We start from the raw sequence: 22883 nt of genomic DNA, 5'->3' as shown, positions 1-22883 counted from the left end.
CTCCAAAACCATGGGCGAAAGTAAACCTTTTTTCTTTGTAAAGTAATCTGCCTCAGGTATATTTTGTTATAGTCACAGAGAACCTCACAGTTGAATATACCCAATTGTGCTTTTATTATTTACTTATTTTTTTATTTTCCATGTGCAACTCTGGATGCTGTAACTGAGAAAATTCCATATCATGGTCTTCAAGACATAGGGAGTACTGCCCAGCCTCTCATTCCCAATAGTAAAGAAGCACCAGAAGAGTTTTTCCTGCCTTGCTTCCAAGAAAAACAGAGTCTTGGCTAATCAGGTGCTTGTTTCTGTATATTCAAACAATGCAAAGGATTTTAGTGTTCATTCAAGATACAGCTAGTATCTGTGTTCTGGGGCAGGGACAGTGGCGTTGGATGATAGTGTGAAAATATCTTCAAATAGACTGTTCCTGTGTGATGATAACTATGCCTCCTCCTCTCAGCCTCCACTTTCCTAGTCTGGCTGCCTGGGTGCAATCCAATTCTCTAAAACCTTAATTTTCTCCCACCCAATCTCTTCTTTTTATTTAGGAGAGTCAGAAATGGCTTCTGTAACTTGTGGCTGAGGGCATCTATTGAAAAAAAATAAAAAATTGAGTGAATTTGTTACTAGTAGACCTGACTTACCAGAAATGGGAAAATGATTCCTTTGAAGGGGTTGGGAATATAGCTCAAGAACAGAGCACTTGCCCAGAATGTGTGAGGCCCTAGGTTCCAGCAACAGTATGGCAAAAACAAAACAAAACAAAACAAAACATAAAAAACCACATTAAAAAACAAAAAACTGAATAATTCTTTAGAGAAAAGAAAAATAGTATAGGGCAGTAACTCAGAAGAAAGAATTTTAGAGAAGAATAAATGAAGGTGTCTTAGTTACTTTTCTTATTGGTGAGACAAAAACAAAAACAAAAAACAAAAACAAAACCCCAACACTCCAAAATTAAAAGACAAAATGTTTATTTTAGCTCACAGTTTATAGAGGTTTCAGTTCACAGGTGGCTCCAAGGCAGGGCACCATGGCAGAGGGGCATTTCAGAGGAGAAACAGTCCATGGCAGAGAAAGCAGGCAACAGCAAAAACAGCAAGCAGAGTGCCTACCTTTCCCTTTTATCCCATCCAGGCTATAAGCCATAAGCCTTTTGGGTGGTGCCCATCCACACCCAGGATGGGGCTTCTGTCTTCAGTAAATCTATTCAGAGACACCCAGAAGTATGCTGATACCAATTCCAATCAGTGGACTAATTTGCTACCACACACCCTTAATCCCAGTATCACATACCCTAGATTCAGACAACTCTAAAACGCCTCACCTATGAGTGCAGGAGGCTTTAGAGGGACATCTAGCTAGAAGCCATAATAGAAGGCAAAATAAGGTATGTTTTATTCCCCACTATCTTTCTTTGTAGTGCTGGGGATTGAACCCCTGCTTTTACACATGCCAGGAAAGTACTCTACCTAGATGTGTCCCTATCCCTTCCTTTTTATTATTTTGAATTCACCTCTCAGAAAATAGTTCTCTCAAAACAAGAATTTAATGTATTCAATCATGATAGCATACAGATAAGTGCAATAAAGGATAGCAATAGTGTAAGAGATGGAAGGAAAAATTCAGGATATTCTGTTATAGGTGCTTACACTATCTATGAAGTAGTATAGTATTATTTGACAATGGAGTTGGATTAATTGTACATGTATATTTCAAACTCCAGGGCAACCACTAAAAAATTAAATGCAGAAGTATAAGTGATGTACTGACAGGAGAGAAAATAGAATCATATAAAATGCTCGACTAAAACTAGAGAAGGCAGGAAGAGAATAGAAGACAAAAAGAACAAGGACAATAAATAGAAAACAGTTATAGATGTAGGATGTGGCAATCCAATGATATCAATAAACTAAATGTGAATGGCCAATATGCACCAAAAAGTGTATTAATAAGTGTTTTTAATCTGTCAGTAATAAAATGTTCCAATACTCTCTTTACCTTTTTTTGATAAAGGCTTTTTATTATGCAAGGCTGATGGCACTGGTGTTAAAAGTTGGGGGCAGCAGATTAAATTAGAATCCCTGCCTTGGAATCAGCCAATTATGGATGGAAGCCTCTATAAGCCTTTTTAGCATTTGAGTTATGATCTCCATCACAAATCTACTTCTCATGAAAAGCCACTGCAAGTGCCAAATTAGGAGGACTTTTATTTAAAATGAACAATATTTAAGGGAAGTCTCAGTTTATCCTGCTGTCCTTAGCATCCAAAGCGTTCCAGTGATACACAATCAAATGGATGCCTCCCCTCTCCTAAGTGGCTTTCTGACTCACATTGCTCCCTGTCTGGTTTGGTTAAGTAAATGTCCTCTCAAAGACTTTATGTGTTTAGAGATGGGGCTTTTGGGAGGTGATTAGATCATGGAGCACTAGACTTATCAATAGATTAATCCATTGCTAAGTTCATAGCTGAAGGAGTTGTTAGGAGATAGAACCTGAGTGGAGGAAATATGTCACTGAGGATATGACCAGAAAGTATATTCTGTTCTTGTTTCCCCTCTCTTTCCCTCCCCTCCCTCCCTCTCTCTTTCTCTCTCTGTCTTTCACTTTCTTCTACCACTCCCTTCCACCATGATGTCACCACCTTGGAGCCTTAACCGTGGACTGAATCTGTTTAAACCATGAGCCAAAATAAACCCTTTCTCCATTAAATTGTGTATGTCAGCTTTCAGTTGCAACAATGAAAAGCTGACCAACACAGAGAGGAAAGCTAGACCATTTTGGTATGGTTTAATCATACTTTTCTGAGAAAGATCAGCATCCTCTAGATTTGGAACTTTGAGCATTTCTCAGGCTTGCCAGGTGGCTCCTTCCTCCCAGAGTCTGGGACAGAGGCTGGCAGTGGGCAGCTGGTTGAAGGAAGCATGTGGCAGCTTCCTGAGACTCTGGAGGAATCTCAGCTTAATTAGGGTCATCCTATTTTGCTCTGAAAATATTAAACTGGAAGGGTAAAAAACCATTGTGGGGGGTGCTGGGAGGGACACAGGCATGCTGGGAAGAAAAAAGAGGGACATCCCACAAGAAGGTAATCAGACAAAGTGGTGGGTTTCTAGGTAAGGAGAACCTGCTTTTAGCTCTTTCAGTCCAGACAGACTTGGCCATTTATTTTCATTCTCCCACCTCTTAGCTGTGAAATTTTAGGCTAGGGATTTGGCTTCTGTCTGTTTCATCTACCTCTTTTGCAAAAGAAAGTAACCACTATCATATAATTATTATACAAATGAAACATGACTTAACCCTTAACACTGCCATTGTAGCTCATTGCAATTGTTCAATAAAAAAGGTAATAATATTGCTGCTATAACCAGTATAGGGTTGTCAGCTCATATATAGGATGCAGAGTTCAATTTGAACTCAATTTAAATTTCAGAAGGACAATAATTTAAAAATATATGAGTAGGTACTGTGCAATATTTGGGACATATTTATACTAAAACCTTTTTGTTGTTTATCTGGAAATTCACATCAAACTAGGTACTCTCCCTTGTATTTATTGGCTAATTCTGCTCCCTAACTTCGTTCAATCATTTACGCAGCAAACCTTTCTTGAGCACTTAGCATGTGCCACGCACTATTTTCAGAGATTATAAAAAGTAAATCAAACAAGGACTAATGTCTTTGAGGAGGTTACATCCTAGCAGGAAGAGACAGATAACAAATAGCAAACCTATTAAGTTGTTAAGCAATACTAAGGTGATTACAAGTGCTATGGAGAAAAGAAAAAGTGAACGGTTTAGGGGATGCTGGTAGGTGGTGGTGCAGGTAGAAATATTAACCAGAGTGGACTTTATAGGCCACTTCAAAAATAGACCTGAACAAAGACTGGGAGGAAGGGAAGTAGTAGGAGTTTTTGGGGCAGAGTACAGTTCAAAGAAAGCTGCTGAGCCAGGGTTGGTGCCAGGCCTGTGCAAGGAAAAGAAGGAGCCGGAATCTCCTTGTTCTCCCCTAAGCCTGAGCCTGATCTCAAGGGTAGGGAGCTATTTATCTCCAAATTCCATGATTCCCTACTGTTTCTTCCCTTCCTGGCACATACTGGCTCTCCCTGGTGGCTGTTCAGGACTCTGCTGACTCTCTCAGCTGGACTTCTCTTCATTCCGAGCACCTCCTTCTCCCTTCAGTCTCAGTCCCAGGGGAAGTGCTTATTTCTCAGATTTTCTGCACCGCTTTGAATCTCAGTTGTAAGTTGGGCTTGAGGTTTTTCTGCAGGGCTCTTAAGGAGGATCTAGGACGAAATCTAGGGTTGTGTCAGAGGAGCTAGGGGAGTCTCCAAACACTTCCTATAGGAGAGGAATCTCTGGAACATTCCAAGATGATGCCTGAGGTCAGCTTACCGGGAGATGAGGATCTGAGTGTAAGTGATTTAGACACAAGAAGGCCTCCAGGAAAAACTGGTGAGGGAAGAAAGAAACAAAACGAGCAAGAAAGCGATTTCTGGCACGTGTCCAGGGTAGACAGCTGTAGCTTGAGCCCTCAGTCTGAAGTCTGGAGTGGACATGCAACAGCGATGTCCAGGCCAGACCTTGCATGGTCATTGTGACTTTCGGGAAGAGCTGGAAGTCTCATGATGTCAGATCTGGCAAATAAGGAAACATTGTAATATTTTTATTTGACAAAAATTGCCATGAATATCTTGTATTGATTTAGCAAATCGAGGCAGCCACAAAAAAACCCCACACATGACAGATTTCCAGAACTGTTTCAGGGAATGAAAAAGCCATGGAATTAGCAAGGGGGAAGATTTTGAGGGGATTCATGATAATGTGTCTTTTACTGTAAGAATTTTTTTTGTGTCATTGAACACAGCCTTTATTTTTCTGTTTCAAAACAAAATTTCCAGGAAACAAGACAAAACACTTTAAAAAGTTAATTAAAAAATTAACTGTGTATTTTGATCATACCTTGTAAATGCATGCGACTGCTTGGGTGCATTTTAGTGTGGAAAAGACATGTTGCAAGTGACTACCAGGACCTTGTGTCGACTCTCTCTTCTAGTCAAAGTTGCACAAGACTCACAAATAGGAATTTGAACACCGATGGCTCGGTGGGAATGTGTTATAAAGAAGGAGGGCAACTTGCCCTATTGGAAAGAAGCAATAACACTTTTTGATGTAGGGATGCCAAGGTGTCTTTTATCGAATTGGGTAGCAGAGAATGGTTTTGATGGGTTTAAACCATTTCTCTGTGCCATTATGTCAAAGGCGGACTCCCCATTAGGTGCCCATGTATAGTGTTTAGTTTGCTCCTAATGTGGTCCCTGAAAGGCATTCTATGATCTTGACATAGCCAAAGACAGAAGCGTTCTTGGTAAGACAGAGAAATCTCACCTTAAGAAAAAGTTCATGTCGACCGCTGCACCGAAAACCTGGGGTCCAGGATTCCATGACAGACATCTGCTCTTCTTCACTAATGCGTCTCGCTGGGTTGGGAAAGCTTGTGGGGTGACAGCCTTCAGTATCACTTCTCCCCCAAGGCCATGAGGGCTGCTGGGTTTTCCTCCAAGATGAGTTGCGCTCTGGGTCTAGTTAGGGTTCTGACTAAATAATTCCTGAGTTTTGGCAATTCAGACAGTTGTGGCATATCCTAGAGGTGGAATTTCAGATATATGAGTTTCATTTTTTATTTATTAATTTACCTGCTGTTGGATTTAGGAAAATCACTTAAAACAGCCTATGGATGTTGAACTAGAGAAATATAAAGAAATACAACTAAACTACAGTATGCTCACAATGAAAATGTTTGTTTCTTCATAGATATTAAGTTTTCCTTTCTTAAGCATAGGTTACTGGTATAACAAAAGATACCAACAACCCAAGAGCAAACACATTTTCCAATTGATACTTTTCCCTCCAACTGCCATTATAGATGTGGCCCAAATGGTGGCCAGATCAGTGAGTTCAGAGTGGACTCCTGAGGTCCACTTCAATGATGCATTAGTTAAGGAGTTCAGTTGGCCTAGACGTAAGGAAGTCTTAGTGAATCTTCCTTTATGAGAATGTGTATTATAGTGTAAGTGTAAACAGAATCTCAGATAACAGAGCACGACTGAAAAATGAGGACTCTGTACAAGGATGCTGGTCTTCACCTGCCCCCTGCTTTTATCCAGCATCTTAATAAGAGCATCTCCAAAAGGGTTCAATATCATGGTTCACCATGAGTCCTGTTGTAGCACCTGAGTCCCTTGCTCTTTGAAGATGAGATTTTGGAACTACTGCATAGCTGATTGTTTAGTTGTATTGGCTCTCCTGCCATTGCACATGTGCAAATAACCAAATCTCCTGGGGAACATCCCTTGTTTCAGAGATGATGCCCCCGTGAATTCGATAACAAACGGCATGAATACATACGGGCATTTTAATACCGATCCCAGACTTTGGGGGCATAGATAAGGCAACAGGAGGAGAATGATTTGTTCCAAAATGACCATTTGTGTAGGTCTGGTAAAACTAGAGTCCTTACCCTTCAGGAGAATAATCAAAATTCTTAATTTTGTGGCACGAGAGCGCCATAGACAATTCTGAAGTAGATCCACTGGCCCAGGTCCCTGCGTCCTATTTCCACATGTCCTCTTCTTCACTTGTGGGTAGGGTTAGTTAAAAATATCTAGGATACACTTCCTTTCACCTTTCAATTGATTTAAAACTCATTCACATTCAGAATGATTGGCACTCCCTGCCCTAAATTTCAGTAATAATGAAATGAAACAACATTCTTAGGCATTCCCATTTCCCTTTATGTATCTTTTACTACCAACCACTAATCATTCTTGCTAAGGTCACTAGACCATAGTAAACTTGGTCTTTAGACAACTGAAATTTAGGATCAACAACAGTAAGCCTGGCTTGCTACTATATATTGGAGGATTTTGTTCTCCTGGAGATTCAAAGGCATGGTGGTGTCAGGCACCATTTCATTGTGGTTCCACGGGTATTCACCATGATGAGTGCTCTAATTCCTATTGTAGTCAAGTGTGAGATTTGCCTCTGAACTTTGGGATCTTGGTCAAGCCTATTATATTTTATGGTTCTTAGATCTCATCTATAAAATAGGAATCATTACATTTCCATGGGCTTATATTAAGAGCAAATTAAATAGTACACCAGAGACAGCTTTTAAAATTATACAAATGTGAGATTACTGTTACCACTCTTACATCAGGATGATCTGTCACATAAAATGGACAACTTGTTAAAATACAGATTTCCAAATGTATTACACTTATCTGTAAGCCAAGTACATGGGCCATTCAGACATGTGTGGTAGTGATCTTGTAACTAATAAGTGGTGACTGATAAATATGCAAATGATAAAGGCTATGTGAAGGAAGCATGGTATCTGACACATCGCAAGAATCCAAAAATTATTTAGGGACTTAACAGGATGGAGTCTTATAGATTATGTAGACATTAGGTGGGTCAACAGTGAAGTGGACAGATAGTCCACGCAGGGATTATGGCACCAAAAATGCTTTGGGAACTGGAAAAATTTAGGAAATTTGGGGAGAGCAGTATAAACTGTATAAAATGGGAATCATTAGCAGTCAGGCTGAAGAATTAACAAGGACCAGGTCATGAAAAGCACTGGGCACTAGGCTGAAGTCTGCTGCTCGTCCTGGGGGCAGTGGTAAAATTGGAAAGGTTTTTAATGAGAGATGCATATGGACTTGTTAGAATGATCACTTTGGTGGCAAATATATGATGGATGAGGAGATTAGGAGGAACATATCACGGTGATCTAGGTGAGAGGTGAATGGCTTGAAACTAAGTATGAGCTGTGGACAGTGGAAACCAGGAGACAGATTCCAAAGGAAATCATGAAGCAGAATTGCCAGGACTTTTGGGGGCTTGGTGTGTATGTGTGTGTGTGTGTGTGTGTTTGTGCACATGTGCATGTACAGATAAAGGGGTCTGGGATGACCCCCACACCTCTCCTGTACACGGTTGATATCTGCTGATTGACAATGATAAAGCAATTATAAGGAGAAAGGCCACCAAGAAGAGGATAAAGCCGAGTGTGATGTCACATATCTGTAATCCCGGAACTCTGGGAGGCCAGGACGGGAGAATCACAAGTTCAGTTCTATCCTGAGCAATTTAGCAAGACCCTGTCTCAAAGTAAAAACAAACAAACAAAACAACAACCAAAACAGCAAAAATAAACAAAAAATTAAAAGGGCTGTGGCTATAGGTTGGAGCAAAAGCCTTGGGTTCAATCCTCAGTACTGGAAAAAAAAAAAAGAGGGTAAATTATGTTCATGATCTTCATAAGAAAACAAATATTTAATGTTTTAGAAAGATCTACACACAATATACTGAAAGCTTCCCCGGTGTGATTTTTTCCCCCCTTGACTGCGAATTTCCTCAGCAGATACAGCTCAGCCAAATGGGTGGCAGTTGTTAGAATCTTTCAGAGGGCAGGATAATGAACAAGGAACCTAGATCAGAGATTGTCAGTGAAGAGCTTGTTCTATCTACATGTTGTGACATACAACAGCTTCTGGAGTCCTTCCAACCATAGATTTTAGATCAAATTCATCAACCATTATCCTGCTACACTTGCTACTGAATATATTGTGTGTATATGGTTGGTTTAGTAGAAAATCATTATTGGAACAGCTTTTGGAATCATTTAAAACAGAATTCTGCCTATGGTTTCCTAAGCTGAGGCAATTCTTATCCTTTTATTTTCTATATATGAAGTCAGTCTCAAAGCTGTTTTTCATCATTTTAATTTTGAAACTTAGTTTAATTTTTGAAATACTGTAGTATAAGAAAACATGATATGTTTTCATTTTTGGAAAAACATTACTTTTTTTTTCCACAATGAGAATAGGTTTCCTGAAATAGAAAATTGTGTTTACTAATGAGTCTTTACACACAGAATTTTCTGGCACACAGAAGTGTTTGACAGGTATTTGTGGGATATGAGATGATTGAATTTAAAGGATGACTTTTAAAAAAGAAGACAATTTTGAATATCCTAAATATTAACATAGTTAATAATAGGCATGATCATAGGTAGGACCTTCATCCAGAATATTTTTAGGAGATTTTATATAGAAAGAAAGAAAGCTTAAATGAGTTTCTTTAGTCCTTAGTCTTTTCTCCCACTCACAAGGCTAGATTACTTTTTTCTTTTATTAAAGTCAGTTCTGAGGTTCTTGACCACTTTGTTTACCTAACTATAGTGCACAGGCACCCAGATTTTGGATTCTGTTGCTTGCCCCAAAACACTTGTTTTCATGTAAAACATGAAGTTGATATATGGACCTTCAGGTAGCCTAAGAAATGTTTACTAAAGGTCGCTAAAAGTACAGAGATTATGGTTATAAATATTATTATGTTTTCACTGGTATTTGTAGCAAGATGCTCCTACCTTCCTTTTGAGTTAGTAAATTAGTATATGACAACATTAATTTTAATCGAGCAGGAGCCTATTCTAAATGCCTCAGTTTTCCAGACTGCAATGACAGACATTGCTGAAGGGCTGCACAGCAGTGTTCCCCAGCAAAGCTCTGTGTGACGCCCAGCACCCATCTGGGTGTGAGCAGCCACCTTTGATGGCCCTGGCTTTCATCTGCTAAACATCATGGCCCATCTTATGCCTTCTGGTTTTTCGTTCCTTCCAGTTTATCTTTCATTCCTTGTGGTCTAGTTATCCATGCCCCATTATAGAGAGGATGTGCCTGTGACTCAGAATGGCTGAGGTAAGGGCACCACCCCCCAGCACCACTGTCTAGCGACTCAGTCAAGGCCCTGGGCTTGATGGTTAGATAATCCATCTGAGAACAAAGCCGCATGGGGCAGCCTGATGACAACCTTGAAACCTCTGCGTGCCGCTGTACTTGACAGCCACAAAAGGACACTCCAGCAAGTCAAACGGCAGAGTGTCTTGCTGTTCAGTCAAGTTGGGGTTAGATTTTTGTAATGTGCAAATAAAGGCACTCCAATGAATATGTGGCGTGACTGAAAATTATGGTGAATATTTAAATTTTCACAAATATATTGCAATAAAAGACACGTTGCTGTTAATTCCGCCTCAAAACACTCTCCCTCACTTTGAACACACTTATCTCACTAGTCCCACCACTCTCTTAAGGTCTTCTGGAAGTTCTCGATCATGAGTGTCTGTACACGTGCTTACGTGGCTGCCTTGTTGTCCTTAGTCAGTTAGAAACCTTTGCTTTGCATGGTCATTGGGACTCTGGGGGAGAGCTAGAAGTCACGTGGCACCAGCCCTACTGAGTAAGGTGGATGAGGACACACTGCAATGTTTTTACTATCCTGCCTTCCCACCGGATGACACTGGGCAGCAGCATTCACCACAGTGTTGATCCCACCTCATAAAGCCCCTCATGAAAGAAGACTTCCAGAACTGCTTCAGAAGATGGTAAGAAGGCTGGGATGAGTGTGTTCAAAGCCAAGGGCAGCATTTCGAGAGGGACTAATGGCAATGTGTTTTTTGGTGTAACGCATTTTAAAATTTAAATATTCACTGTATATTTAGATTTCATCTGGTATGCATTTCATTTGAACAATTAAAATAATAGTGATATTAACCAGTCTGCCTCAGACTCCTTCCTTTTCTTAAAATTTGGGGCTGTAACATATGCTTATGTAAATGCGTACAACTGAAGTGACCTATCTGCGTGTAAGACACACTGAGCCTAGACACTCATGTCAAACAACTCTTTATTTTTTATGGTACAAATTAAAAGTGACAGATCTGAAGCTGTTAAGAAATACACAAAGTGCAGCTTTACCAATCATACAGATATTGCTCTAGATTAAGTACAGTTAATTTTTTTTAAAACATTAAGCAACCTGTGCAGATAAATCAGCTTTGGTTTCAATGTCAGAGCAAGTAAGGAGTTTTGAAATATCCAGTTTGGCTTCTTGGTCACAAGTCTATCATGTCAACTTTTCATCACGATGGTTTTTCCAAAACAACCCAGTCTGTTTCCCTGCTCTCTCTCCTGCTGCCTGCTCCAGGCATGGAGAAGCAGATCTCTTCGTGGTACCTCTCAAGTGACCCTGGTGACCAGTCTAGATCACAGCACATATGAAAAAAAAAAAAAAAAAAAAAAAAAAAAAAGAGGGAAAAGAAAAAAAAAAAAGAAAAAAATTCACTTCTTTAACAAATAAACTAATGTGCCTCGTATAATATCAAGTTGAAGACAACAATTCACACGGCAAAAAGCTCATTACAAAATGTTTTCCAAACAGATCTTCCAGTCAAACATGGAAATGAAAATCAATTTCCTTTTTCTCCATTTTGTTTAAGCTTGGTCATTAACTGGGTACAAGTAGAGCGCTGAGGTAAAACATTGATGAACAGTTTGTATTCCTTTTCTTTTTTCTTCTTAAAATAGGAACAGTTTAGTATTGCGAGATTGTCAGCAACATTTAGCCATATCTATACACTGTGCATATACCTACAAATACTGAGCTTTGGTCCAGCATAGAGAAGATGAACAAAGGCAATTTACGATTTCTTTTTGGTTATAGCTTGAGTTCTTTGACACGCCTCTACTTGTTCTGTTTTTCCTAGCTCCTTTTGCTTTTGTGTTCTCTCTTTTGTGTTGTGTTGTGTGTCTGTGTGTGTGTGTCTGTGTGATTACAACATAAAGAACCTAAACCCTGAAAATGCTTCTGAAACTTTTAACCATTTAAAATCTTTCTTTTGATTGAAAGAGAAAAAAGTCCCACAAGGAAGTGTAGAGTATGACATCCACTGACATTTTCCATCAATTAACAAATAAAACAAAACTGACAATAACTTAAAAATTTGTGAGAAAAACATTGAAGCTTAAAGTATAATCACATATGCCCAAAGTGGCTTTTATTCATTTATTTTGTTGTTGTTTTTGGTGGTGGCAACCTTAACCTTCAGTTTATAGAAACATGAAAGACACTTAAATGTTATTAGCAGATGAAGTCGTTTACAAGTGGAAATAAGACATGTTATAATAAAATTAAGCAATAGGTGTGGTCCCGAAGGCTGATGCATTACACAATATAATTTATATTTCTAAGAGTCTGTTCAGGCACCTTTTTATGCCTTGTAGCAAAAAATTTATCTGTAAAAAATTAATATAAGAAGCATTACAACACTTTATAAATAATTTATAAAACAATACAAAATTATAAAACTTTAAAAAAAATCACTGCACGTGAATGGTTTTATGACTGTGGGATGAATATATTTCTTTTTCGTTCTGCTAGGGAAGATTGCTTTTCTATTTTCACTGTCCTAGTTATACCCTCCCAATTATAGATCGCAGGCTGTGCAGGCCTTATGTAACAGCTGCCGGTATATGTTTAAACATTTAGCATCCGTCATATGTGATCTTGTTAACTTCTCTTCCTGGGGAGCTTTTCCTGATGGAATTTGGAACAGGTCCTAGGAGAATACAAAAATCTGTTTTAATCAATAAAGTTATGGGTTTCTGAGTTGTTGGTATCTGTGCAGTTTTTGAGGTGGTGAAATGGGTATCATGATGTAGTTGGCATGGATCAGGATGGTTGTGGTCCTGTTAGCATCAGACTGGCGAAATGGAAAACAGCTTTACAAGCAACTGCTTCCACTTCGAGGATTTTAAAAAGAATTTCTTTGTTGGTAGTCTCCTGACTGTTGCACAAATCATCTTAGGGGACAGTTACACTGTCCCATGTCTGCAACCTGTAAAGGAGCCACCGGAAGAAGAATCTAGAAGCCCTGGGGGAAAGGAGTGAACTGGGGAGAGGAGATGGAATTTCTAACAAATTGGGCAACTTGAGGTGGGTTTTCTTTGTCCCTTTCACAATTTATGTCTAGATAGTACATGAGCATGATTATTAATTAATTACTCATAAATATTTACAGTTCAACAGCAAACAAATCAGCAATTCTTTTTTACCTGTTGCTTTGATGGAACACCTTCTGCCCACATCTGGGTGAAAACATCAGGTGCCAATTCCAGCTGTTGCTCTCAACAGCTGCCTTTACATCCCAGCACAATCTCTGGGCTTCTGAGGCTACTGTGGCCCACAGATCTTCTGAGGAAGTTATTTTTAAAATAAATGAATCCCCTAGTTCTTATAGTGAAAGCTACTCTGATGTGTTACATGAGCTACTTCTACATTTTTCTTGTAGTGGAGACCCTTCACTGTTAAAACTTCCTTTATCCTCAAGAACCCAATTCCAGGCCCCAATTCCAACTGTTTAAGTCTGCCTGTCACTTTTCTGCTTCCTTTATATATCCCAAGAACAGTTGTTCCCTCCCCTGAAAGTCTGCCCTCGCTGTCAGATGAAAGAAGTAGCAGAAAAGATGAGATTAACAGGACACTCAATGGGCCTTAAGGATCTGGCACTACCACTTTCTTTGTGGCCTGTTTCTTTGTGCGGGTGGGTATGGCTGTGTGCATGCCTATGTGTATTTTGACTGAAACCTGGAGACATTTCTTTGGCTATCAGACTTTTAAGAGAAATTGCTTTGCACAGAAGCATAACAAAGATGTAAGTATTGAACCAAATGTGCAGCTTATGTTTATATTACAAAATTCGTTTTGGTCAGCTCTCCACGTACGTGGCCAGCAGACTGAGCAAAATCCCAAGCTCTGGTGTGGACAGTGAGCACAGTTAGAGCTTAAGCCGGCGTTGACAGTTCACTCGGCAAAGCCCTAGTCACCGTGGAGTCTCTCCTGCATTTCAGTAGTGGAAAAGCCACTGCTTTCCAGCGACTCCATGTGCCAGGGAATAATGGGGGACAAAAGGGGAAGGCGAGCTCGGTTTTCTTTTCTCAAACCCACAAGTCATAGTGAGAAGAAAGCAACCAGTGTTTTGGCACGTGATCCAGGATGTCCCCCACCTTTAAACAAACTGAAACAACAACTGGAAAAAAAAAAGAAAAATAGAACCAAGAGTGAGCCTCACAGAATGGCTTCAACAATGGCACCCACCCCGTTGGGGGAGACACTAGATGGGAAAGATGGCAGAAATCAGGCTTTCTATTTTTCCATTAGTACAAATGTAAGAATTCGTAACACAACTTTACACGCAGAGAAGAAGTAGACGAACGATTGCGTTTGCAATGCCATATTTCTGACTTTGGTTAATAGGTTTCATATGAATCAGCACTTAGAACCTGGCAGGATACGGTCCCTCCTGCAGGTGGCAGGCTTGTATTCGCTTTGAACAGATACAAGTTTTTGTTGTTAGGTTTTTTTTTTTTCTTTCCTTTTTTTGGTTTAGTTTAGTTTTTTTTTTTTCTTTTTCCTTAAAATGTGTTCACATTTTCGTAATATACAGAAAAAAGTATGCGGTTATTTGGTTTGCTCTTAAAAAACTGGCTTTGGGGAGGCAGGTGGGGGAGGGAACTATCCTACCACACACACCTTCTGTGGGGTGTATTTCTTGTTTAAAAATTTTCAAAAAATTTTCTTGTGTTTGTTTTTTTCTTGTTGGAAAACCAGTGGACGTGTAGAAACCATTCTGTCCATCTGGTGGTTTGCTTAGTCTTTTACGTACAAGGGCAATGATCACTGGGGGTGTTTTTAAATTTTCTTTTCTTTTTCTTGCTTTCTGTTTGGGCGGAGTCCCCAAGGGTAAAATTTAGGTTTTATGGATTTCACTTCTGATATGCATGGGCCTCTTCTTAGGAGTTTTCTTCCAGAGAGTCTGTTAAGGGCTCCAGCGGGACTGCGGTGGCCGGCTCATGCTGTTTTAAGCGTTTGATTGTATTCTTCAGGGCTTGCCTCTTATTGCAGAACCAAACTCTAACTACTTCCCGGTCATAGTTCAGCTTCTCAGCAATTTCGGTCATTTCCTGCCCAGAGGGGTGTGTGTTCTTCTCAAAGTGGGCATTGAGGATCTCAAGGGCCTGGGGTGTGAAGGAGGTGCGCCGCTTGCGCTTTTTGGATGGTTCACTCCCAATAAACTCGGTGAGGTTCTGCATCCCGGCTCGATGGCGGGCCTCAGCCTCAGCCATCCACCGCTCAAGTACCGGCTTGATCTTCTGGGCACTTTTAGGGGTGATGTCCAGCTTTTCAAACCTGGCAGGATACAAAAGGCCAGGGTTCAGTTTGGCTGTGAGACTGCTAGCTATAGTGTTCTCTTGGGCTTCCTGTGGTAGGAAAAAGTGGCTTCTCAGGATGGTGTGTCTGGGGGGAGAATTGAGAAAGAACAGTCTTACACTGGGTCCTCTGCCAGGGTGGGCCTCCTTCCTGCCTGCCTGCCTCCTAGACTGCCTGGCAGGACGAAGTCACTCCACAGGAGCAGCCAGCTTCATGGAGCCAGCCCGGCCCAAGCCAGTGCCCACCCTCCCCACGTGCGCCATGCCGGCTCATGCAAAGCACAGAGGGACACACAGACGAGTGGTGAGGAGAAGGGAGACAGAGGACACACGCACTGTCACGATGGGGACACAGGCAACTCTCAGCTCTCTTCCCTCTAAACCTTCAGGTCTAATCTTTTGTTTCAGTTGCACCAGCTCTGTTTCCATGACCCAGAATCCTGGACTGAAAAAGTGAACCCTAGTAGCTGGGTGTGGTGGTGCACACCTGTCATCCTGGCACTCTGGGAAACGCAGGCCTGAGGATTGTAAGTTGGAGCCCAGCCTGGGCAACTTAATGAGACATAAGAAATAAAAATAATAATAAGAAAGGACTGAGGACATGCCTCAGTGCTAAGGTCCTCAGTTCAATCTCCAGTTTTGCCCCCCCCCAATCCCCCAAACAACAACAACAATAACAAAAAACAACAACCAAACCAAACCAACCCCAGGAAAGTGACATCTGAAACAACAAATGACTATATTTTAATTTGGTTTTCTTTAACTTCCTCTATGGAGTTATTACAATCACTTATGACAGGTTCCTGTTTACAGCTCTCTCTTTATCTCTCTTTTGTGTCTAATTTTAACTTCTCTCCCTCTCGCTCTGTAATAGTTTTCACCATATGTAAGTTAACATGCTCCCTTTCCAGGTAAAACATAGCCCAGTTGCTGCTTTACAGTTGTGGCTCAAACAGCTGGGCACAATGTAATCACTATGGTACACCCCACTCCTGGGTGTGCGCAGGCTGCCCTCTGCTCTCAGTTGCCATCCAGCCAAATGGTTTGCTTTTCCACCGGGATGTCAAGCTGTGTTTAATGTGCGAGATCTGCAAACTGTACTTGAATGATACCATTTTCTGTAAATGAGGGCTTCTATATATCAATTGTCATCAGCAATTCTTTGCTACATTGATTTTAAAAATATGAAATGCTCTGGACAAATTATATGCAGTGCTTTAAGAGGCCATTCTGGTACCAAATTCATACGCACTCTCAATGAAATAAAAAAATTTTTTCCTTTATTCATTCGTGTGTTTATTCTAAATCCACAGCCTTCTCCTATTAACAGCTCTGGACACACAGAATTCCCTTCTCTCCTTTAAAGTTCTCCATGAAAGTGGAAGAATGACTGACTGCAGAATGCGTCTTATTATAATTGTTCTCCTAACGTACCTGCGTTAGTCACAATATGTGTGAAGATTTTTGCCAAAGGACAGCCAAGGATATGCTCTTTTTAGGTGCTATAATCTCATTTCTGGCAGTGTATTTTTAGTCCTCTTATGTTGTGACAAGTAACACCAATAGTATCAAATCTTAATGTGATTGCCACGGTATTCCCTTCTATGGTAGAGTTCAAGGACATTCTTTGTTTATTTCCGAATAAACCCAACTTCCAGTAAGAGTCAAGGGAAAGAAGAAGTATATTTTCTTTCAATATGAAATGAATTAATCATTTAATGGCAAGCTGCACTAAAGCTCTTGTTGTGTCCATTAGCCACATACCACATTTTGCCACAGTACATCATAACAGGCTCATCACCATACATTACCATGGCGCCAGGGGGCAGCACCTGTGGTAGCGATGGCTAATATACTGGTGGCATATTTTCTCTCTGTGTCTCTGATAAAGAGGGACTCAAGGTAGCGCCTAGGAGTCACTGCTGCTAATCTAGGAGAAATGATGACCAAGCACATGTGTTCTGATACCCACTCTCCCCAGGGTTCCATCTTGATCTCTTCTGAGACTTTTATCTAGTTATCTATGGTATTTATTTTTCTTGGTGGCTCCTAAAATGACCTCCCTGAAACACTGGAAGCTGGAGAAGGGCCCTGAAGTGCAAGCGTCTGACCTGTTGTATGATACAAAAAAATTCCCAAACTGTCTGCCTCCTGTAGCCTTTTTAAGCTCTCCTCTGGGGGAGGACTTTAGAAATCAGCATATTTGATTGGGGATGCCCAGGCAATGCCAGATGTAAGAGTTAAAACGTTAGCTAGCACTTCAGTCAATAAGAGGAAATCACATTTTAGGGCTAAAAATAAGCCAAAGAGGAATTTTGCAACAGTAGCAAATTGGCAACAACTTAAATTCCTGTGCCTGCCTTTATCACAAGCTTGTCAAGATGAAACAAAATTAATGTTTCCCAATGGTATTCATATCATTGATGCGGCTTGTTAGTGCCAGTGCTTCTGTACATGTTGTTTCGAATAACATATACAAGCCTTGAAACAAATTTCTCAGCAGTAGTATCCTTGTATAGGCTGAATAAAGGTTATTTTCTACAGGGAGGTATCTTATAAGAAAAAACAGTAGGGGAGACCATAGAAGTGAGAGGATCCTATGGTGCTTTTTGTATTTAACAACAATCAATGGGTTTTATGGAAAATCATTGAGCAAAATGTGAGCTGCAAGCTACTACCCCATACTGATGTTATTTATAACCTTAGTCTTAAACTGCAGGAAAAGTACACTTCCGTCCTTTGGGGAATACATTAAAAGTATAAAGAGCAGATAAAAAGACAGCATTTCATGGATCACCAAGAACAAAATCCACTTAAATGAGTTTAGAGTTGGTTTCTTGGCTTTTCCTGATGGAGAAGGACTCATAAGGCATTGCCCAAGAGGAAAAAGCTCTTACCAAAGTGCCTCTGTGACCTCATGCATAAACATGGGATTAGTGCAACACACACATGCATGCACAGGGTCTGCTTTTGACGACTTAACCCAGATCAACTTCCACACAACCAAGGCTGGATTTGGTCATTTATTTATTTGATTTTGGGTAGGGGGATGGCCACCCCCACCCCCAGGCCAGATTCTCACTACCCTTTTCTGATCCATTTAAAGCAGCTGCTTCTTTCTTGAGCATGTGCTCTGAAAGCTGTTTCTGGGAAGGCAAGTTAAAAAATTCCTTCAAGGTCACAGCTGGTTAATTTTTTTTAAATGTGTACTTTCTTGGAAAATCATGTTGGCCATCTCTTTGGCTAGAAATAGTGGGAACATTAACACAAATGGAGATCGTCAGCAGTACAACATTTGCTTAGAATACAGACGTGCAGACAAGAAGGACACAGTAGCCTAGGAGAAAGGCTCCTGGCCCTGGGGTAGTGTGGTTCCAGTGACACCGCCTTGGAAGTCCTTGGAGAGTTGACAAGAGTTATTGAGTTGGGATCCCTCGAATCTGCTCAAGCACCCTCCTTCTCAGCCATATCACCCATGGCAACATACATCCACCCCCAAACTTGTTCCCATGCTCTACTCCTCCAGCTCTGCCCACCCGAAGAAGAAAGGCTGAGCCTCGCAGACAAATGAGGCCCAGGCCAGCCAGGATGGGTGACAGCATGCAGCGCGGTTACCTGCAGATGGCCGACTGGCTGTACGCGGGGCCCTCTGTAGCACTGAGAGCTTGTCCCACCTGAGTCTGGGTCAGGCCAAGGGACAGGCGCCGGATTTTAAAAGCTTTGGCAAATTCTCGGATCTCCTCCAGATTAACCCCATCCACCTCACCCGCTGCCGTTTGAGGATCTGTGGAGATGTTTTTAAAAATAGGATCAATGCATCAACACACAGCCAAGTTCCACCTGTTTATTACAACGTATAAGGAAATGGTTCTCTCTAACAGTAGAGCGATGGGCAAACCCATACCACAGAACCTTCTCTTTGTCTCCCACCAAGCTCCCATCTCAGTACTTTCACCTGCCCACTCACCCTTCCTGATGTTTCTATTGTAGTGAAGGCACATCCCAGTCTTGCTGCCCCTTTTGAAATGCAAGAGTATTTGTTCTTAGTATTAGCAAATAACAGCCCTTGAGGGGAGGCCCTTCGTAGAGGGGTATGACTCCATTTCCAGCCCAAATATTGTGCAAAAGCATAAAGACTTGAAGTGTCTTAGTTGAGATTTTTCGGGCTAATAACTGCCCTTGGAAAAAACAACAGTTTGCATTTCTGCTCCCCCTGATCACCATGCAGCCAGGAGAATAGATGAGAATGTCGCTTAATTCCTTATGTTCACATTAGCCCCTCTGAAAAGCATGCTTAGGAAGCTGTGAGAATAATATTGTTTTTGCTTCTTCTCCCCATAGCAGTTTACTGACACAGCTGCCTTTGTCCCCCGAAAGGGCACATAATAAAAAATGCCTACCACAGGAAGGCTCCTTTGGTGGCGGATAACGCGGTCAATTTAGGACTTATCAAGGGAAATGACACAACAGCTGGAGAATGAAACTTTTCCCCCCCTGGCTACTGATCCCTGAATAAATGAAAGTGAGCACCAAGCTGGAGACAGCATGGGTTGGGGCTAGTGGCAGATTTCAAAGTGCTGCTCAATCCTGCCTGTAGTGCAGCTACTCTCCCTGTGAGCTCTCTCTATTGTTCTCCACCTCATTCCTCGGACTTAGGTGAAAAGTTGTTCTCATCCTCTTTCTGCACAATAACCCATCAATTTCAGTGAATTCCAGTTCTTGTCTGAGGACTGTGGTGGACTATATCATCCTTTGGGTTCAGGACTATACTCACGCTGGCTGTTAGGAAAAGAAACAGAAATTTGCATTTCAAATGATTATTTTTCTAATGATTTTCCATTTATATAAGAGAGTTAATATCATGGGAGGGCTGGAGTGGTATGAATAGATTCTCTCAGGACTGGGAGGGATCCCTTTAGCCTATAGAAAATAGATTAAACAGAATCAGCATTGTAGCTGAGTGTGGGGTGGGGGGGTACTGCTGGGGACTGAACCCAGGGACTTCAAACTAAGCTACATCCCCGGCCCTTTTTTATTTGACATAAGTTCTCACTAAGTCAATTAGTTGCCCAGGCTGAGCTTGAATTTGCTACCATGCCCAGCTCATACCTTTTTCTTTACATAAACAAAAAATAATAAAGTCCTGGCCAGGACTTGCGGCCTTGAGGCCTTGAGGAGGATAGCTTCAACCCAGGAATTCAGTGCCAGCCTGGATAACATAGTGAGACCCCATCTCTTGAAAGAAATCCTCTAGAATTTTCATGTCATTAGTCATAATTTTATCATGGAAAGACTGAACAGTGGTAGGACCCTTGCAGTCGGTCTGTATTTCTTTAAAGGGATTCTTGGAGGTCCTGAGTGGAGGGAGGAGGAAGAGATATATAAGACATAGTTCCAACCTCTGAGGAGTGCAAGGTCTATTAGGGGCTGGGCTCCAATACTGATGTATGAAAAACAATTACAGGAAAATACCAGGCAGAGAATAATCAAGAACTCGTGGTGTGACACCCACCCTGGGTGTACAGAGACGGGAGAAGAGACAGGAAGGCGGAGTCCTCTGGGTCTTTCTGGGCCTTGCACGGAGCAGGAGGAGCAGTGTGCAGGTCAGCACAGATGCAGGGAGGAGAAGAGCTCTGGGGGCCTGCAGGGGTGGTGGGATGAGGACCTCATGCTAAGGTCCATGAAAGTTTCAGGTGGCATATTGAGGGTCTATGTGCATGGACTGGGATGGGGCATCACCTGTAAAACTGGGCGTTAGGACAAACTAAAATCCTGCTTATTCCCCCAGAACTCCCCCCAGAAGTCTGATAACGTTGTGTGAGCCATCCCTGCTTGGCAGGATCTTAAATTCCATGGTCCTGAGTGCCTTCTTGCATTCACCTCCATGTACACAATAGGCTTGAACTCGTTCTCTTTGTTTTTTCCTTAGAATAATCCCTAAAATAGGCATCATAAATGAACAACTTGGGGAAAAAATCCACTTTTCTGGACTTCCAAATTTTTCAAATTACTTGGTAACATTTCAACACTGATTTCTAATGAAAAGTCTAGATTTTGTGTTTTCTTTTGGCTGCACTAATCCACATGTTGTGGCTCTGTCTGCTGGAACTGATTTTGGCTGCTTTCTGAGCACCTGTCTCCTGGTCCTCATGTCCACCCTCCTGAGATCTGCAACCTCCCAGCAGGTGCTGAGAATCTGTGTTTAGGCCATGCCTTCCCAATGGTTGGTCTGGGGTAAGCAGGAATAGGTAGGGCAATGGATGCGGCTTCCCAAAGGACTACAATCATAAAAGACTTGATGTGCAGTACGTCTGTGGTATTAAAATTGCCCAGGGAAAGGAGGGTTAATAGGACAAAAAGCAGTTTAAAAAGCTTCCTTTCAAAGGAAGTGGGACATAGTAAAATAATAGTTGAGTAGCTCTGACGTAGAACAGGGAGGGACAGACAGTTAGTACCCAATGTTACAGAGGAAGAAAAGAAGGATCTGGACTTTTCCGAGGAAGGATGAGGGGCCCGGTGCCCTGCAAGGGAAGATAGTGAAGGTTTAAAACTGGAACCGAAAGTCAAAGACTTTCCTTGCAATAAGATGGCTTGTGGTTTTCACTTGGCAGATGCAAGTCACCTCGTGGTCAATCAGTTGAGGTAACCAGTACATGAGGGACTGGTATTTGATCTGGAAGGATTTCTGGGGTCTACTCTAGGACCAGACTGAGCAGTGCTGTGCTGGGGATGTTTATGACTTGGTTAGTAGCATTTTTTTTTCAGTGCTTGTTACTGAACCCAGGATCTTCATACTGTATTACATCCCCAGCATCCAGACTGCCTTTTTGAAACAAGGTCTTGTCTAAGTCATCAGGCTGGGCTTGAACTTGCAGTCCTCTTGGCCTCAGCCTCCCAGAGTTCTGGGATTACAGGATGTGCTACCACATACAGCTTGGATAGCAATTTTATGTAAATGTGTCCGCCTTCTTTCTGCTCTTTCCCTGTTGTCTTTAGTGTTCATGTTGCCTTACTAGTTCCTTGAGCCTAAGGACTTGTATGTGTTATTGAACAGGTTGCTTGTTGGGTAGATTGCTGATAGTAACCAGCGTTGAGGAGAAATCTGTGGACGCTGAGCTCATGTTTATGGACTGATGCTGTATGGATGATCAAATGCTCACTGTAAAGAGCAAAGAAGTGGGTCCCTGGGCCATGAGCCAATATCTACCATAAGGCACCAGTGAACATTCATTGCAGCAGGAAGCTGAATTCCTTCCTCCTCTCCCACGTTCCACACTCCTTTCTTTTTTCCCAGTTCTGTGTAGAGAGGAGATTAAGACAGGCAGGCATTCTTGTGAAATCTACAGAGTGATGGTCTACTGGACAGAGTCCCAGGAAAGGAATTCAGCATCTCTCTGGACAATTTATTGATTGCTCAAAGCAAGCTGTTTAGCTTTCTTTACATCAGTGTTCTTGTCCAAAAAAACTGAGATGGAAAATTGCATTATGAGGATTTTCCCATGGGTTTCAAGCCTACAAAGTTTCCCTAATCTAAAAAGAAGGATAAAAACCAGTCTTATCTTGATTGTAACAGGTGGGACTGTTGTTTAACTGTTGTATCCATTCCTTTTCTTAAGAGAGATCTGCTTTTCTGCTTGTGAAGCCAGGAAACGGGAGGTTAATGTGACAAGTAGGGGTTTCCCTGGAATTTTATTTTAGCCCCCAATCTAGATTAGAGTTTGATGTTCCACCCTGGGATAAGTCAACATGGTTTCTGTCATCCATTCTTTTGGTC

The 22883-nt window shown here is 41.4% G+C and overlaps 1 protein-coding gene across 2 annotated transcripts in view; it reads right to left on the bottom strand.

The window, feature by feature from the left end:
• Positions 1-14289: 14289 nt before the first annotated feature.
• The window catches only part of Pou6f2 (POU class 6 homeobox 2), a 494967-nt gene continuing 486373 nt past the window's right edge, over positions 14290-22883 (bottom strand). For both annotated transcript variants that reach the window (XM_033764838.1, XM_010610864.1), the window contains exons 9-10: positions 18725-18893; positions 14290-15197 (exon numbers count right to left, since the gene is read on the bottom strand). In XM_033764838.1, the coding sequence (XP_033620729.1) occupies positions 14693-15197; positions 18725-18893 (674 nt within the window). In that variant the 3' untranslated portion in view covers positions 14290-14692. The remainder of the gene's footprint in view (positions 15198-18724; positions 18894-22883) is intronic.

The sequence above is a fragment of the Fukomys damarensis genome, unplaced genomic scaffold, assembly GCF_012274545.1.
Source record: "Fukomys damarensis isolate Sample0158 unplaced genomic scaffold, DMR_v1.0_HiC HiC_scaffold_17, whole genome shotgun sequence".
NCBI lineage: Eukaryota > Metazoa > Chordata > Mammalia > Rodentia > Bathyergidae > Fukomys > Fukomys damarensis.
Note: the sequence above shows the minus strand (reverse complement) of the source record. Positions and strands in the feature narration are given on the sequence as shown.